Source organism: Astatotilapia calliptera, chromosome 14, assembly GCF_900246225.1.
Source record: "Astatotilapia calliptera chromosome 14, fAstCal1.2, whole genome shotgun sequence".
Taxonomy (NCBI): Eukaryota; Metazoa; Chordata; class Actinopteri; order Cichliformes; family Cichlidae; genus Astatotilapia; species Astatotilapia calliptera.
This window is the reverse complement of record NC_039315.1, coordinates 9,708,041-9,726,855: the sequence shown is the minus strand read 5'-3', so window position 1 is coordinate 9,726,855 and position 18,815 is coordinate 9,708,041. Positions and strand designations below refer to the sequence as shown.

At 37.2% G+C, this 18,815-nt stretch overlaps 3 protein-coding genes across 3 annotated transcripts; 1 reads left to right on the top strand and 2 right to left on the bottom strand.

The window, feature by feature from the left end:
• Positions 1-281: 281 nt before the first annotated feature.
• Positions 282-4,983, bottom strand: LOC113036922 (post-GPI attachment to proteins factor 2-like). Its single transcript, XM_026193527.1, has 5 exons — positions 4,296-4,983; positions 3,948-4,197; positions 3,592-3,698; positions 3,382-3,490; positions 282-3,230 (listed from the first exon to the last, which is right to left on the bottom strand). The coding sequence occupies exons 1-5, from the start codon at positions 4,461-4,463 to the stop codon at positions 3,100-3,102; spliced, it is 765 nt and encodes a 254-aa protein (XP_026049312.1). The 5' UTR covers positions 4,464-4,983; the 3' UTR covers positions 282-3,099.
• A 357-nt stretch (positions 4,984-5,340) lies between these two features.
• chrna10a (cholinergic receptor, nicotinic, alpha 10a) lies at positions 5,341-9,198 on the top strand. The gene is made up of 5 exons (XM_026193526.1): positions 5,341-5,543; positions 6,552-6,697; positions 6,865-7,019; positions 7,529-8,061; positions 8,144-9,198. The coding sequence occupies exons 1-5, from the start codon at positions 5,456-5,458 to the stop codon at positions 8,842-8,844; spliced, it is 1,623 nt and encodes a 540-aa protein (XP_026049311.1). The 5' UTR covers positions 5,341-5,455; the 3' UTR covers positions 8,845-9,198.
• Positions 9,199-12,779: 3,581 nt separating this feature from the next.
• Positions 12,780-13,715, bottom strand: LOC113036386 (olfactory receptor 7C1-like). Its single transcript, XM_026192716.1, has one exon. It carries the CDS (start codon positions 13,713-13,715, stop codon positions 12,780-12,782), a length of 936 nt encoding a protein of 311 aa, XP_026048501.1.
• Positions 13,716-18,815: the final 5,100 nt, after the last annotated feature.

The following is an 18,815-nucleotide window of genomic DNA, read 5'->3' as shown; positions in this document are numbered from 1 at the left end:
ATAAAATCAAAACAGATAAAATCAGAACAGTAGATAAAATCAGTAGTTAAATGTAAGTTTTGAAATTTAAGCTTAAAGTGTGGATTTGGTGCTTTATTCAAATGCAGCTGAGAACAGGTGAGTCTTCAACCTGGATTTAAATAAACTGAGTGTTTCAGCTGATCAACTGTTTTGATTTTATCTACAGTTTTTTTAATCAACTTTAAATCATGCTTTTTATTTGTTTTTGTTCTTTAATGTCTCTGTAAAGCACTTTGAATCACCTTGTTGTTGAATCGTGCTATATAAATAAACTTGCCTTGCCTTGCCTTGCTTAGATACATCCTTGTCCTGTGCATCTCAGATTGCTGGCTCATCGGTGTCTTATTGAATGAGACACCAATCCAGGTTTTGCTTGGCAGTTGCTCACAATTTTAAGCAAGTCAACATGCCAGCATTTTAAGCTGGATAAATGTAATCATATTCTCCACCACATGTGTTGTTTCAAAAGGAAGGCTACATCCCAGGATATTCACAGCAACAACACAACTAGATGCGTGTTAGGACAGGTGTGGACATCTGCTGCTTCACTGTGAAAGGCTGGAATGGTGTGACCTCTGTCCAAAGGGTGTGTCGAGGTGGAAATCCAAGAAGTGCAATACGTTCCTGCATGCACACCAGCAAAGGTTGGCAGGACACCTCTTGAAGTAAAGGGGATCTAATGCCCCAAAACATGCTGCTCTGTTGAACTAAGATACATTTGAAGAAGGTTTATGGCTTTTGCTGAGAAATTTTAGGTGTCCAAAAATTTTATTTGACTGTTACTGATCTGGTTATCAATTCAGAGTTATACTATAAAGGGAAACCTTGACTGTTTGATAGAGACCTCTATTTAAAAGAATAATGGTGCTTGAATTAAAAAGAAAAATATATTATTTGTTGTTACTTTTCTTACTCATTTTTTTTTTTTTTTAGAATTCCTGTTATTAAACACATGTACAGACTTTGCAGAGTATATGTCTGCAATGTTGACTGTTTGGGCTAACACAGGGTCCTGTAGCTTTCCTGTAGAGTAAACCTGCACACTGAGGTATTTTCCAAGTCATGCCAGTATATTATGGTAAATATCCTTAAGTTTGAGTGCAAATAAAATAATTAATATTGGAGAAAATTACTGTCATCACATCATGGTTCATAGGTTTCAGTATTATATAGCTTTTTTAAAAATCTTTAATGACATATTGAAGATATTTACTGACTACTTCATCTGAAAACAGAAGAACAAAGTAATAAACTTTTAGTGATGCGCTTCACATACATTTGTCACATAATATTTGGTTAATATTATTGATTGATAGATTGTTTAATATTAGAACCTACACAATATTAAGCTTTGATCATTTGCATCATCTGGTTTAGATATATGGTGGATTATAAGAAACTTCAGAGCAGTGCAAATTCAATCATATTGCAAGATATATACAGAGGAAATATTTTGAGACTACCTTACAATCTTGGTGGTATAATACAAATGAACAGTAGCATATAATGATGTCTTAAGTCAATCATAAGTTGAAGTGCATATATATTTTAAGTTCTGTTAGAACGATGAAATAACCTTTACAGTGATTTGTTTATTAGACACAGCACAGTTTGCACAAATATGCAAACAATTCCATTTAAACTTTAACCAGACAAATTTATTTCCATGTGCAGGAATTCCTTTGTGCATACATGGAAAGTGTAAGGCCTAAACAGGACAGGCACCAACAGATATGGTACTGATAATGGTATAACTAGTATAAAGAGATGCGCTGAAGTTGTGTAAAGGTAGTCAGGCTAAACAAACTTAAATTGTGCACCCTAAATTAAATTTGCCAGTTACATAGGTATTTTTAGCTGAACCTTCCTGGTATTGAGATCAGATAATATAGGCTTGTGTATTGACATTATAGGCTGATCTTAACTTTGAGCTGTAACCTGCCAATTTAACCATCATCACAAAAATGTGAATCTATCCCCAACACAGTGTTAACAAGACCTGAGTATTATCAGTTTCACAAATATAGGACTTTCTCAGGTAAGGTATTCACTGTATTGGATAATTTTACACGGTTCATTGATTGATTGATTGATTGATTGATTGATTGTTTTTAATTTAGGTACTTTAATTAAATTTGATTTTATCATGTTTTTCCTAAATCTGTTGATATGGCATGTCAATCTGGAGTATACTCTTTCATTTAAATCTACAGGTTTTTATTGGGGGATTTAATTTTGGTGCACAGCGAAGAGTTAGGTAATCAGGACACAATAGTGTGCACAGTTCCTCACATATTACTGAGGAAATCTGTTTTGAAAAGTGTTAAATTAACATTTCAACTGCCAGTATTGCAGAAGTATTTAAAGTTATGATTTACTGAACTTTATTATGTCTCTGTTTGTGTTTTAAAAGCCCGACTAGGAATGGGCATGGCAAACTAGCTAAGATTAAAAATACTCTGGTGTGTAATGTGGTTCATGTAATATACTTGCCCTTAAAAAATAAACCATAAATAAGTAATAACATAGAATAAAGCGCTTTGTCAACAGCAACCTGAATATTGCATTTTATTACATGAAAGTGAGTATCGGTGCCAATCTTTTTTGAGGACTCTAAATAGAGTGCAGTGTTTCTGAAGCTGGACACTAAGGCTTAGAATTCAGAATGCATCCATTTCCTATCCTTGAGTTTATATTTCAAAATAAAAGCCAAGCATACTTGAAGAACTATCACTTTACTTTGGCACATTTCTAGTATGACCACAAATTTGCTGTGCAGTGTATAAAAGTTAAAATGTCACATTACATAACATCATGTAGGTTGGTGAAGGCATCCATGAATGAGACACTGAGGCAAAAGAATGCACTTAAAGTTATCCTAATACCCCTACAGTAGCACATGTGCATATCTTATGTTCATTTGTCAGACATCATCACTCACTAAGGATTTGTGACTGGTCATCATGGAAATATATGGAAAAGGCCTTCATCCCACCCTTCCGCTTCAGCAGGATCAAGGCTGCTATCATCAGGTGGTTGGGGGGTGGTACATGTAGTACCTAGTCCTTGACTTTCTAGTCAGAAGTCTTTATCCTCTGAAGATGAAATGAGCATGACCTCCCGGCTCTTAAAGTCCCACACGGCTGTAAGATGGAAGGCCATATTGGAGAAAACAACTAGATACTCAAACAGGGCAAAGAATGTGTAACCTGATAAAAGAAGAAACAGAGTACAGAAAAAATATAATTTGGTCAGAATATTGTGAATATTTGCATTACTGTAAATATGATGGTTGATGATTAATATTAATAAAGCAGCACACAATCCACACAGAAACATAAGGATGGGTTAAATACTCACTCCCTGATTCACAGTACATGTTGTGTTTCCAGTAAAAGAATCCGGCAAAAGCACAGAAACATACATTGAGAAGTAAGAAACGCACTTTCCAGTGGTGAGACTTGGCATCCTGTGAGGGCACAACAAAGTAAACAAATACTGAAATTGACTGTAATTCTACAAATGATATGGCAGTTTTTAAGTTCTAGTGCCTCATTTGCTATTTCTTACCTCAGGACTTAAGGAATATTTCTTAATAGATTTCCATAAACGGCAGGTTATCAACATGTAGATTAGAGAACTTACAATGAACAGGACAAAACCTTCCTTATGCACAACTAAGGAGCAAAAACACAAAGAGGAAGGGAAATTTGACCAACAAATGGGGAGAACTTGTGATAATATGTTATTAAACTTTACATAAATGCACCAACCACCAGTCATATCATACTTAGCACAACTGAAACTGCTTGTTTTTAATGTACAAGAATAGGTAATAGTATTATCAGTATTATTATTATAGTATTACACTATATTTGTGCAGACAAGGCCTGTACAAAAATGCAAACTAAATTCAGAATACTCACAGTAAGTTTCAGTGGATGATACGTATGTGAGCAACAAGAGTCCAATGTTTTCAGATATAGAAAAGCCCAGGTTTAAACAGCTGAGTAAACTCTCTGGAAACCTGGTAGCAAAGCGAGCCTTGTAAAACTTGAAGTAGGTAAAAGCCACCAGTAACCTTGGTGCTGAGTGTAGTCCAATGCAGAATCGCCAAATGTGGCACTCAGGACTTAAGCTGATAGAGGCACTTATAGATGGCAGGTAATTAGGAACCTAAACACACATCAAGAATTTTGTTTAGGTTAAAAATATATAATCAATACATAATAAGGTATTGCAACTACTACCATAGAACTAAACATACACATTACCTGGCAGTGTGTACCAGTGGCATCTTCAAAATGAAAAACAGAGGATATGAAGACACAAGTGATGAGCCCGAGCAGGGGTAGGCACACAGTCGCCAGAACACAGGTGGCGAAGGATACCCTAATAACCAGGGGTCTTTCATGCCCCAAAATATTTGAACTTTGTAGCATTTTAGATTGCGACAGCGGGAAAAGAAACAATCGTGTAAAGATGATCACATACGGGATATAACGCTCTTGGCATCTGTAGCTATGCTAGGTAAGAAGAAAATAGACTGGAGATGAGTAAACATGTCAAGTACATCCATAAGGTCAATATTTATCTTGAACCACTCGGGAACATTTCAGATTTAAAACATTCGCGTGAATTTACTGAACATGTAATGGCTAAATCCATCCTACCTTCACCCTGTTTACTGTTTGCCAGTGGTCTCTCCCAACAATACCTACGCTGTAACAATAATATTTAAGTATGCAGGGCGGTGGACGTGCATTTCTCAATCAGCTATCGTCGATCGCCTAAAACACTGCTCGGCTCATCCAGTCATTTTAAATTCCCGCATTTTAGGGGGTGTTTGTTTTGTTTGTTTTGTTGTTTGCACCTCAGATGAATGCTCCGATGAGATGATAACGGCCCTGCGGGTGTAGCATCCTTGTCGTGTAAAACGAGTAGGTGGGGACCACCAGCACCCGGAAGAGAAAGTCGAGGAGGACAGTGTTGTGATTGCTACAGCATATATATTTCGACATAATGCAAATTATGTATTATGTAATTATTATCTTTAAAAAAAAAAATCATTGGCCAGATTTAGCCCGAAGACAAGGAGCGAGAAATGTGTTATTATTTGTTTGTTAGTTGCCGGTAGCTCTCCGTGGTGCTGAATCACAGCAAACAGGGGACTGTTCTTATTATCATTAATTCGCCACCAAAACCCCATCAAAGATAATACACAACACCACCTTTAACTCGCCGTGTTTGTGCAAGGTGTACACGTGGTCGTATCAGCTGGATTCGTTCTGTCCCGCCCCTTCCTGAGCGCTTGTTGGGCTTGTACAGCACCGGATTACATCGCTGCTGACTTCCCCCATCGGTGTGTTTTTGTAAAGACTATTTTCGGCGAATAAAACGTGTTTGGGGACAGAGCAGTTCAAATGGTTCTCGGATGGAGGGCATTTGCTTCAGCAAGATGAAACAATGGCGAATGGCGAAGACTTTATTCCGCTGGCTGCTGTGTGTCGGTATTTTGCCGAGTAAGTTTACTTTCGTTTTATTTTCTGTTTACCTCGTATAATCTAAAACGATGTCGGTATGTCGATCAGTTTTGCGTTCCTATTTAGGTTGGTTTAATATCATATGAAAGGGAACTATATTAAAACTGTCCTAGCAGAGAAGAAAGCTTTAGATAACATTTTTCTATAAAGTGTGGTTGGACGTGTGATCCCAGTCATCTGTATTTCATTGCATCTATTATATTTTATAGAACATCCTTTTCACCTCATATTTCCTCTCCCCCTCAAGCTGTTTCCCGCAATCCGCAAACTTGTTGCCAGCTGTTTGGGGATTTTGCTGTCATCATAATCCTGTAGACCTTCTTTGCATCCAGCTCAGAGGCTTTATTGAAACAGGACTCGAGGTTAACATCTGGTTAGTCCAAATCCATTGTTGACACTGGGAATAAATTTAGTGCTATAAACTACGTTTCCTGTTGAAAACTCTTCCTGCTCGTTTCCTGATTGATGAGTGATTATTTTAATTAGATTTTATTTTAATGCGTGAATAATGGCTTCGTGCGTTTGACGAATATTTCCCAATACTTTGCCTCCAGGTTTAGGCTCATTTTTATTTGTTGTTTGTTCACTGGATTAATGTTGCATGTTGCACTCCATATACAGAGCTTTAGCAGCGAAAGTCACTGTTGGCACATGTTGGCAGATGTGTTTGGTCTATTTCTAGAGCCTTATAGAAGGGAAATATAGATTGCCATTGCCCTTTGTTCCCTACCACCATCTGCTGTACCATCCATATTTTGTCTCACATGCCCCACATGTTTTTCCCTTTTCTTGCAACCCTCTAAATCCACAGCACTGCCTTTGCTGTGCATGTCACTGGCTTGAAAATCTAATGATTCATGATCACACCAGCATGCCTTTCATAGCAAACACATATTTTTCTCGATTAAAATGGAAATACATGAATACTGAAATGCATCACATGTTTTGTGTTAACATAGCTTTAAACTGTTTTGTTCCTTGCCCTAGCTTGTTGGTGTGCTCATGGAAGATATGCTCAGAAACTCCTAAAGGATTTGTTCACAAACTACACTAGCGCACTGAGGCCTGTAGAGGACACAAACACCATCCTGAATGTAACTCTACAGGTTACACTCTCCCAGATAATTGACATGGTAAACTCCCACAGTGCACATAACCGTATGAGTGAAATTGATCCATGCAGATACACATATATCTGTATTGCTGTTTTGTATTTTATTTTATTGTGTTTTATTTTTTATTTTTACTGTTTTAACTGTAATATTCCCCTTTTATGATCACCTTTCTCAATATATTACAGGATGAGCGAAACCAAATTCTAACTGCATATTTATGGATACGGCAAGTGTGGTTTGATGCACACCTTAAATGGAATAAAGATGATTATGACGGCCTTGATACCATCCGCATACCGGGTAGTTATGTATGGAGACCTGATATAGTTCTCTATAACAGGTAGGTTGGATGGGCATAGAGTTCACAAATTCAATACTGTATGACGACATTCTGCCCAATATGAAATACACAAGCTAAACATGCTTTGAAGCTGTCATTTGTAGGTGTACAGGCCTATGCCGACTGCTTCTTATAGTCCAATAATGCAGCATATACAACAGTCTAGGCAACTATAAAAACAAAACCATAAAATTTGAATTTTAGAAAAGTGATTGAAAGTGCAAGAAAGTATTAGGTAAGTAGGTGTAAAGTAATTCCATATAATGATGCCTCCCATGGTTTAAAAGTGTCATTGAAACTAAAGGATGCTGAAACATTAAACATAATCATGTTATATTATTGAAAAGCAATAAAAACAGACACGATCCTTACCTAGTGTACTTGTGCCTTTCCAGTTTGAAACTAATCAAAGCTGTTTTTGTAAAAGACCTATTCAAAATTTGCTCCTAGTATGAATTTACAGTGTTGTTGAACATTGTTTTTTCAGCAATGATTTCTTTGTTTTTTAGCGCAGATGATCATTTCACTGGTCCCATGGACACCAATGTGGTGATTCGACATGATGGACAGATAATGTGGGATTCTCCAGCAATCACTAAGAGCTCATGCAAAGTGGATGTGTCTTTCTTCCCCTTTGATGCTCAGCAATGCCGGTTCACCTACGGCTCCTGGACCTACAACGGTAACCAGCTTGACATCCTTAATGCAATGGAGAGTGCTGACCTGGCTGACCTGGTGGAAAACGTTGAGTGGGAGGTGCTTGGTATGCCAGCTAAGAAGAGCATTGTTCTTTATGGTTGCTGTGCTGACCCATACCCAGATGTGACCTACACACTGAAACTTAAGAGGAAAGCATCCTTCTATGTCTTCAACCTGCTCATACCATGTGTGATGATCTCTTTTCTGGCACCACTTGGTTTCTACCTTCCTGCTGACTCTGGAGAGAAGGTGTCATTGGGTGTCACAGTGATGCTGGCACTCACTGTCTTTCAGTTACTGGTTGCAGAGATCATGCCCCCCTCTGAGAATGTACCACTAATTGGTAAGAATCAAATCCCAGTATGCGTGATAGTAATGCACTACAAATCTGTTCACAGATTTTCTCATCTTATTTCCTTCCACAGGAAAATATTACATTGCAACAATGACAATGATTACAGCCTCCACTGCTCTGACCATATTTGTCATGAACATACACCACTGTGGCCCTGATGCCAAGCCTGTTCCCAAATGGGCCAAGAAAGTCATTCTGCAGTACATGGCCAGAATGTGCTTTGTGTATGAAGTTGGGGAGAACTGCATGTCACCTCAGCCAGAGAAACAGGAGCCTCCTCCTGTACAGAACACCAACTGCACCATGAATGGTCAGGCGGGACCGGGCAGAGAGGACTGCATCTTCAGAATGGAGAGAAGACAAGAGATAGTGGGACCTATGCCCACAGAGGAAAAAGAAGACATGGATCAGATGCTGTCTCCTATAGGCTCAATCGGGAAGAACCCTACTAGCAACTACAGCTCTTGGAAGAATGGCATTTTTGCAAGCCTGGACTGTGGTGACTCAGGGGAGGGGAGGAGATGCAGGAAGGGAGGAGTGAGTGATGGAGAGAAAAAAGACAGAGAGATTTCCTGCAGCATCCAAAGCAATGAAACACAGCTCTTGCGTAACATAGAGTATATAGCCAACTGCCACAGAGATCAGAGGGCCACGCAGAAAAGGACTGGAGAGTGGAAGAAGGTGGCCAAAGTTTTAGACCGCTTCTTCATGTGGATTTTTTTCATTATGGTGTTTTTCATGAGCCTTCTCATCATGGGCAAAACCATATAACTGCAGACCTTTTCAGAAGGTTTGGTGACAGCATGAAATGCTGTTAATAGCATAAAGATTATTCCAGGTTAGGACAGGAATAATCCAGTATTATCAGATTCTGTAAAAGTTTCTCATATTTCCAGGAATGTTTGAGATTTCATCTCCTATTACAAACCTTTTTGTGAGTAGAATTAAATCTTTGATAAAGTTGTTGTTTATGGACTTTCTCCCCTTGCTATGTGAAAGTTATTCCACTCACCCAAGAAGTGGGAAGTTCTTTTGTCAAATCTATATATTTTATGATAATGATATTTTTTCAGTTGTTCACTATTGAGTTCTTCTTTTAAAAAATAAAATACAGATTAATTTCTATATAGCAACTTTTATTTCCCCTTTATTTAAGGTGTTCATAAACTAATATCAACAAGCAACAAATAAATATTATCCGCTGTTGCTTAAGAAATGTCTTATTGTTGCAGGAAAATTTAAAATGTCCACATTCCAGAAAAGAATCAATTAATTTACTGATACGAAACGAAATAGTGAAGTGATGAAATAAACATACAGCTCATTTAAGCAGCAAAAACTGTTACTTGCAGTTTCCTTGAATACTTAATTAGCCACTTGAGACTGACTGTTGAAAAACACAACTTTTGAGCAGAAATAAACATGTTTTCGTCCTGGTTCATAAACCATTTAAGTCTCTATGGGAAAAATTCCCATTTACAGGGTGATTTATTATATATTTGAATTATTTCTTATTATTTTATGGCTCACCCATTTAAAATGCACTGTGACTTATGCAAGAGGTATTAAAGTGTTAAAGACGCATTGCTCACTTAATGAGACTGGGTATCTGCACTAATTAGCAGGTATCTGTAATGCAAGGTTAATTATAGATCTATGAATGAACCTAATGTTGTCACTTTTGTCTCCAAAAAGCCTAAATGGTAATGCCCATAATTTTCAAATAGAGGGTCCAAAATGGGACCTCACGAACCCGTGATGTGACAGTAACTTTTATATAGTGGTCATCATTGTCATGTCACAGAAAGAGGGTTTTTCATTCAAAACAGTCAGCACCTGAGGCTTTTTTGTGTGGAGCTTCTATATTCTCCCTGTTCTTGGGCGAACAGCTTGCTCCCTCAGTCCAAAGACACACATGTCAGGTTGATTGCAGAGATTAAAATCAGCTGAATAGCCCTGTGATAGATTGGTGATGTGCCCAGGGTTTATCCCACCCCTCACTAAAACAGGCTCCAGCCCTCCTCCAACCCAAAATCTGACAAAGCAAATCAAATCAAATCAAATCAAATCAAATCAAATCAAATCACTTTTATTGTCACATCACATGTGCAGGTACATTGGTACAGCACATGTGAGTGAAATTCTTGTGTGCGAGCTTCACAAGCAACAGAGTTGTGCAAATACAATAATGTAAACAAGCAAAATACAAGAATGGCTAAATCTGAAAATAATAAATATATGTACAATATATAATAGTATATGCATTTCTGGATGTGTATACTAAATATTTTTCTATGTGTGTGTGTGTGTGTGTGTGTACACATATTTTACAAATTAAATAGAGTCAACAATAAATAAAATATATAAAAATATACAGAGTTGAGACATGTGCAAAACAGTGGCATTACTGTACAGTATGGAGTGCATAATGTTAAAGTTCCAGTAGTGAAGCTGAGGTGTCTATGACGTGTTCAGCAGTCTGATGGCCTGGTGGAAGAAGCTGTCTCTCAGTCTGCTGGTACGGGACCGGATGCTGCAGAACCTCCTTCCTGATGGAAGCAGTCTGAACAGTTTATGGCTGGGGTGACTGGAGTCCTTGATGATCCTCCCCGCTTTCCTCAGGCACCGCTTCCTGTAGATGTCTTGGAGGGAGGGAAGCTCACCTCCAATTATCCGTTCAGCAGTTAAGTCAAAAGCAGTTACTATGGTTATGGTGGTGTCCTGAGAAAGTAAGGCCTCCAGTGAACCCTGAGAGGGTTCAATGCTCTTTTAATTCTTCACATGGCTTGTTTGACTAATTTATAAATCCATGAAAATATAACAGCTGGCATGGGTATAAAATAATTATACTAGCACAAGACCCTTTGATAGAAATTGTGTTACCAGTTTCTCTAAAACATATAACATGCTTATGATGATGCCGCTAGTGTAACACTTATGCATTAACCGTGAAATCTCATAGTTTGCAGCCATTAGTTTAGCTCTTGGTATAATCCCTCATCTATATGTTTTAGAGAGGGATAGCCCTCTTTAATCTCGACCAGAAAGGAAAATAGTCTGAATGCTTAGTCAGCAGTACTCTGTTCAAAACTGTTAGAAAATGCACTACAATGCAATGTCACATTAACAGAAGTAGAGAAGAATTACAGTAAAATGTCATGGGAAAATAATCTGTCCTGGATAATCCAGATGCATGTGGCATGCAGAAAGACAAGGAAAGTATTTTAGGGGGATTATAATGGTACTTTTTTTTTTTTTTAATTCAGAAATATATTGTAATGGACTGGGTTACAAGTTAGTTGACTGTTGTGTTATCAGTGTTTTGTGTTCAGAATTGCCAGTTACTTATTGCATAGTTGGACCACACCCGCAGCATGGTGATTTACTGAGTGTCCTTGAATGTGCAGTAGTCTAGAGGCCGGTTGGCTGTCAATCAAATCAGCTACCAATGACAGAGAGTCTGGAGGAGAGCAGGTGTGTGGTTGGCTGAGAGTGTTCGGGGGGTGGGGGTTAGAGAGAGTGTGTGTGTGGGGGCTGAAGTGAAGGAGAGTGTCGGGGGTTGTGCTGTTGCTGTAGAGCGCACTTTTTCGCTGTTGTTTTGGCGTTGGCTATGGCTATGGCCCGTGTTAGTCTTCTGAATAAACACCGGTAACTGGAACGCTGATCGTCTGTGTCTTCTGTCGAGGGACGCTACAATATTTTTGGTAAAAAATATTTTCCTTCTATCTGATGGTCCTAATTTGAAGGTGTGAAAGACAACTCCTTGCACACAATCATGCCAAACAATACAGAACAGTGTTGATAATGGATTAGAATGAATTGATTAAGTTGATCCAAACAGCCATTCACCAAGGAAATATTTTATCACTGGCATTTCTTATTATCTTTAGCCACACAGTAGTCTTAGTTGGCTTTTATGAGTAAAGAATTAGTTAAAAAAAAACCTCTAAAAGCCTTTTGTTATTAATAGGATATGACAAAGAAGCCTCAGAAGCTTCAGTTAGCGTTAGATGGAAAATAATAGTTGCAAGGGTACATAATAAACAACTGAAAATATATTCCCTATTGGTATATGTACAATAAATACATTTTGTATTTGTATTGTGATACTCTATTAAAGTAAAATAAATAAATAAACATTACTAACTTTTTGAGCACAAGTTTTGGGTTGTAAGTTATTAACAATGACTACACAGAAAAAAACCCACAAGCTTACTGAAAACAAATGCATTACTCAGCTCCAAATACATGCATAGTGATACTGATTATAAGGACATTTTTATTTATTTTATGCTCTGTCATAGATATTATTTTAATGGCTTTTCAGCAATCAATCAATAGAAGTGTGTAGGCCTGGCCCCACTTAAAAAAAAAGGTTGGTAGAAAACATTTAGATTTGAATACATGGGTGGGAGGAAAATTAATGCGTCACTCATTCTGATGTCTTGTCATTTTATGCTGTTGTTATTGTTATTGAGCTGTTGAAAGACTTTTCAAAAAGGAACTGGAACTTCAGTTAAAAGAAAGGTTAATCTAAAATAGGTACCTTTTAGTCGCAACCAGTGAAAACCTTTAATAATACATGTACCTAGATTCAAGCCTTATTTCATTTATTTATTTTGTACTAATGTGACCTTCAGGGTATTTAAAGGCGCCTATAAATAAAATATATTATCATTAGTACTGTAAATTTAAGATAAAAAATATTAGGATGGAGTCACTTTTCTTTTTAGTATTTCAGTAATTTTATGTCTTAATGATCTCGTTTGCATTCCATAAATTATTGGATTCAGATTAGCAGGGACAACATGAAATAAAACAGATGCAATTTTCCTTAAGACTGGGTAATTTGGGAAACGATGCAAAATAATTGTTAAAAATCCTGACCAGAGCATGATCAGATAAAGAACAAGGTGGCTTGCACATGTTTGCAGCGCTTTGTTTTTTAAGTCATTGTTTTTCTTAATCCAGCAAATGAAAGCAATTCTAAAATAGGTGGCAGCTATGCTTGCAATTGAACTAGTAAACAGCAGCACAGTGAAAAAGAGTCCATAGATATTGTTTATGGACACGTCCTCACAAGAAAGCTTGAATAGTGATGCATTGTCACAGTAAGAATTTTGTATAGTGGATCTGCAGCGGGACAGCCTCACAGTAAGACCTATTAATATAGACACAAGCACTACTGACACCCCCCAGGCAGCTGCGGACAGCCCAACCACAGCTCTGGTTGTCATAATGGAACTATACCTTAAGGGGTGGCATATCGCCGCATATCTATCAATTGCCATAATGATGAGGATCATATGTGAAGCCGATCCAAATGTGTGACTTTGAAAAGCCTGAACCACACACTGTTTGTAGGTGATAAACCGTTCGGTTGCCAAGATGTGAGCCATTAGCTGAGGCAGCAGGACTGTGTTACCTATGAGATCATTGACAGACAGGTTACAAAATAGAAAATACATTGGCTGGTGCAAACTCTTCTGAGAAATGATAAGCAAAAGGACTCCAATGTTAGAAAAAAGCAGGGTGAAGTAAACAAAGAGCAGTAAGGAAAAGAGAGGATACGTTAACTGTGGAGAAATGTCAAAACCTTGGACCTCCAGAATATCGGTTGAAACTGTTTTGTTTTTTTCCATTCTCTTTACTTAATGGGAAACCTAAAAGAGAAAACACTGACAATGAAACATGATAAGTGTCCCAGTATGTTAAAGCTGAATGAACATACTTATTATACTTTTTTTTCTGCCTGAAAAAAAAATCAATAAAAATAAAATATGATTAAAAATGATTCATGATAACAAAAAAAGAAAAACAAACACAAAATTAAATTAAATTACACTTTTAAAAACACATTACCTTCAATTGAAATATTCAGTAATCAATTTCTGTCTTGTTCTCTTGCATAAAAAAACCCTTTTCATTCATTTTCAAATATGGTGTGTAAAACAACAACAACTAAAACTGACACCAATAAACCATAACCATAAACTAAGGAAAGTACCAACATTTTATAGTGAAAATGCAGATGTTTTGAAAAAAACAAAACAAAACAAAACAAAAAAATGCCCAACAAAACCTACAACAATGTGAAGTCACAGTGTTTTAAGCTGCTAGTGTTTTGTACCTTGGCTGTGGAGGAGGGAATCTAATCAGCAGCTACAGCTGAGTGACTTTTATATTCAGGGTGTAACATTTGATATGAATTTACTGGCTTCTCCATTTCAGCTACAGTTCTATATTTATCAAGGGCTCGTTATAGATTCCCACATGAATTAATATGGAGCTTGATATTTAATTTTTGTCTAGATGCAAGAATAAAAGCAAAACTTTTCCTGCCATACACTTTGAAAGAAAAAAAAAAATTAACAAGCACATTTTAAATTATTAACAAGAATGAGGACGATAAATAGTGGTCAGTGTGTATTTACTGTAGAAATTGTACTCTTTCCACTTTTCACTTTATGTTTGTGACCTGCACTCTACCTGCAGTCCTTCCAGACACATGAAGAAAGCAATGGGATATGGAAACAATGTGGACTTCTCCGTCATGGATTTATCATTACTACCAAGTGCAACTAAGTGTTATAGACATATCTGCTGACACAGCTTAACACACTTAATCAAATTAAAACAAAAACAACCATTTAAGTTAGGCCTTATATTATATGGTGGTGCTGGACTTGCCACTGTTTTCTGGGATAGTTTCTCCTGCAGAGCTTTGGACTATGAGACTTTCCCTTTCTTTGAGTCACAGTTTCTTAAGGTCGGTTCATCAAATATATTTTACTGTGTTTTAATCTGCCGCCCTCCCGGCCCCGCTGGTGTTTATATCCAGGATTTCACAGACTTTTTATCCTCCATTATTAAACTGGAGAAAGTCTTGATGATTGGCGATTTCATCCTGCGTGTGGATGATCTTAGCTGTAGCATGGCCTCTGACTCTTTTAATTTTATTCAGCATGTCTCTGGTCCCACTCACGTTAAAGGCCACACCTTGGACCTCGTCTTTTCTCTTTGCTTAGACATAACTAATCTCTGTGTGAAGGATGTACAAGTGAGTGACCATTCTTGTGTTATTTTTAATCTTAGCTTCCCTCTGGAAACACCACCATCCAATCTCTTGTTCAATAAGTGGTTCATAAATCAGGATGTTGCCCTGAAGTTTTCTGATTTATTGGATCCTCATGTGATCAGGGGCTGCACTGATGCTGATGTTGCTACGCTGTCAAAGTCTGTGTGGACAGAGGCATGAAAGGACCCAAAATGCCGTTAATAGCATAAAGATTATTCCAGGTTAGCACAGGAATCATCCAGTATTATCAGATTCTGTAAAAGTTTCTCATATTTCCAGGAATGTTTGAGATTTCATCTCCTATTACAAACCTTTTTGTGAGTAGAATTAAATCTTTGATAAAGTTGTTGTTTATGGATTTTCTCCCCTTGCTATGTGAAAGTTATTCCACTCACCCAAGAAGTGGGAAGTTCTTTTGTCAAATCTATATATTTTATGATAATATTTTTTCAGTCATTCACTTTTGAGTTCTTCTTTTAATAAATAAAATACAGATTAATTTCTATACAAGAACTTTTATTTCCCATTTATTTAAGGTGTTCATAACTAATATCAACAAGCAACAAATAAATATTATCCGCTGTTGCTTAAGAAATGTCTTATTGTTGCAGGAAAATTTAAAATGTCCACATCCCAGAAAAGAATCAATTAATTTACTGATACAAAACGAAATAGTGAAGTGATGAAATAAACATACAGATCATTTAAGCAGCAAAAACAGTTACTTGCAGTTTCCTTGAATACTTAATTAGCCACTTGAGACTGACTGTTGAAAAACACAACTTTTGAGCAGAAATAAACATGTTTCCGTCCTGGTTCATAAACCATTTAAGTCTCTATGGGAAAAATTCCCTTTCATAACAAATTTACAGGGTGATTTATTATATATTTGAATTATTTTTTATTTTTTTATGGCTCACCCATTTAAAACGCACTGTGACTTATGCAAGAGGTAAAGTGTTAAAGACGCATTGCTCACTTAATGAGACTGGGTATCTGCACTAATTAGCAGGTATCTGTAATGCAAGGTTAATTATAGATCTATGAATGAACCTAATGTTGTCACTTTTGTCTACAAAAATGTCACGGCTGCCGAGGCGAGCCGTGTGGAGTTGGAAGAAGGACCCAAGATGGAGGCAGTGGATGAAATGCTAGTGAGGTTTATTTACAAAGGTGTAGTGGCAAACAAGCAGTGGAGCATGACAAATAACTGAAGACACCTAAACTGGGAGAACTAAAAATAACAGACCTGGAAGCATACGACAATGGGATGAGAAGCAGAGAGACGCAGACGAGGAACAGGACAACATGGAACACAGGACAACGCAGACTGACACGGCGTAACACAGACGAACCGGCAACAGGCAGGAGAACACACAGGGCTTAAATACACACACCAGTAATCAGGGGATGAGAGACAGGAGGGCAACACGGCTGGGAGGAATCAGAGCTGACGGGACAGGGGAAACGTAAACTGAACACACTCACATCAGACAGAGACCTTCATAATAAAACAGGAAACTAACAGACAGAGAACCAGACAGGACACTGAACTTGACAGGCGGACTCATAAGTAGACACAATAACACCATGGACAGACAGAGGGAACAAAGAGAAGTGGGAGCAGGCAGGCAAAGAACAGAAACCTAACAAATGGCAAAATCACAACAGAATACATACTCGGAATGAACAAAAGCATAAGGAAACACAAAACACTGAGTCCTCAGACTCAGGACCATGACAAAAAAGCCTAAATGGTAATGCCCATAATTTTCAAATAGAGGGTCCAAAATGGGACCTCACGAACCCGTGATGTGACAGTAACTTTTATATAGTGGTCATCATTGTCATGTCACAGAAAGAGGGTTTTTCATTCAAAACAGTCAGCACCTGAGGCTTTTTTGTGTGGAGCTTCTATATTCTCCCTGTTCTTGGGCGAACAGCTTGCTCCCTCAGTCCAAAGACACACATGTCAGGTTGATTGCAGAGATTAAAATCAGCTGAATAGCCCTGTGATAGATTGGTGATGTGCCCAGGGTTTATCCCACCCCTCACTAAAACAGGCTCCAGCCCTCCTCCAACCCAAAATCTGACAAAGCAGTTAAGTCAAAAGCAGTTACTATGGTTATGGTGGTGTCCTGAGAAAGTAAGGCCTCCAGTGAACCCTGAGAGGGTTCAATGCTCTTTTAATGCTTCACATGGCTTGTTTGATTAATTTATAAATCCATGAAAATATAACAGCTGGCATGGGTATAAAATAATTATACTAGCACAAGACCCTTTGATAGAAATTGTGTTACCAGTTTCTCTAAAACATATAACATGCTTATGATGATGCCACTAGTGTAACGCTTATGCATTAACCGTGAAATCTCATAGTTTGCAGCCATTAGTTTAGCTCTTGGTATAATCCCTCATCTATATGTTTTAGAGAGGGATAGCCCTCTTTAATCTCGACCAGAAAGGAAAATAGTCTGAAGGCTTAGTCAGCAGTACTCTGTTCTAAACTGTTAGGAAATGCACTACAATGCAATGACATTAACAGAAGTAGAGAAGAATTACAGTAAAATGTCATGGGAAAATAATCTGTCCTGGATAATCCAGGTGCATGTGGCATGCAGAAAGACAAGGAAAGTATTTTAGGGGGATTACAATGGTACTTTCTTTTTTTTTTTTTTTTTAAATTCAGAAATATATTTCTGGTAAAAAATGTTTTCCTTCTATCTGATGGTCCTAATTTGAAGGTCTGAAAGACAACTCCTTGAACACAATGATGCCAAACAATACAGAACAGTGTTGATAATGGATTAGAATGAAGAACTGAATTGATTAAGTTGATCCAAACAGCCATTCACCAAGGAAATATTTTATCACTGGCATTTCTTATTATCTTTAGCCACACAGTAATCTTAGTTGGCTTTTATGAGTAAAATTAGTTAAAAAACTCTAAAAGCCTTTTGTTTTTAATAGGATATGACAAAGAAGCCTCAGAAGCTTCAGTTAGCGTTAGATGGAAAATAATAGTTGCAAGGGTACATAATAAACAACTGAAAATATATTCCCTATTGGTATATGTACAATACATTTTGTATTGTGATACTCTATTAAAGTAAAAAAAAAAAACATTACTAACTTTTTGAGCATAAGTTTTGGGTTGTAAGTTATTAACAATGACTACACAGAAAAAAACCCACAAGCTTACTGAAAACAAATGCATTACTCAGCTCCAAATACATGCATAGTGATACTGATTATAAGGACATTTTTATTTATTTTATGCTCTGTCATAGATATTATTTTAATGGCTTTTCAACAATCAATCAATAGAAGTGTGTAGGCCTGGCCCCACTTAAAAAAAAAAGGTTGGTAGAAAACATTTAGATTTGAATACATGGGTGGGAGGAAAATTAATGCGTCACTCATTCTGATGTCTTGTCATTTTATGCTGTTGTTATTGTTATTGAGCTGTTGAAAGACTTTTCAAAAGGAACTGGAACTTCAGTTAAAAGAAAAGGTTAATCTAAAATAGGTACCTTTTAGTTGCAACCACTGAAAACCTTACTTTATTTATTTATTTTGTACTAATGTGACCTTCAGGGTATTTAAAGGCGCCTATAAATAAAATGTATTATTATTAGTAGTGTAAATTTAAGATAAAAAAATA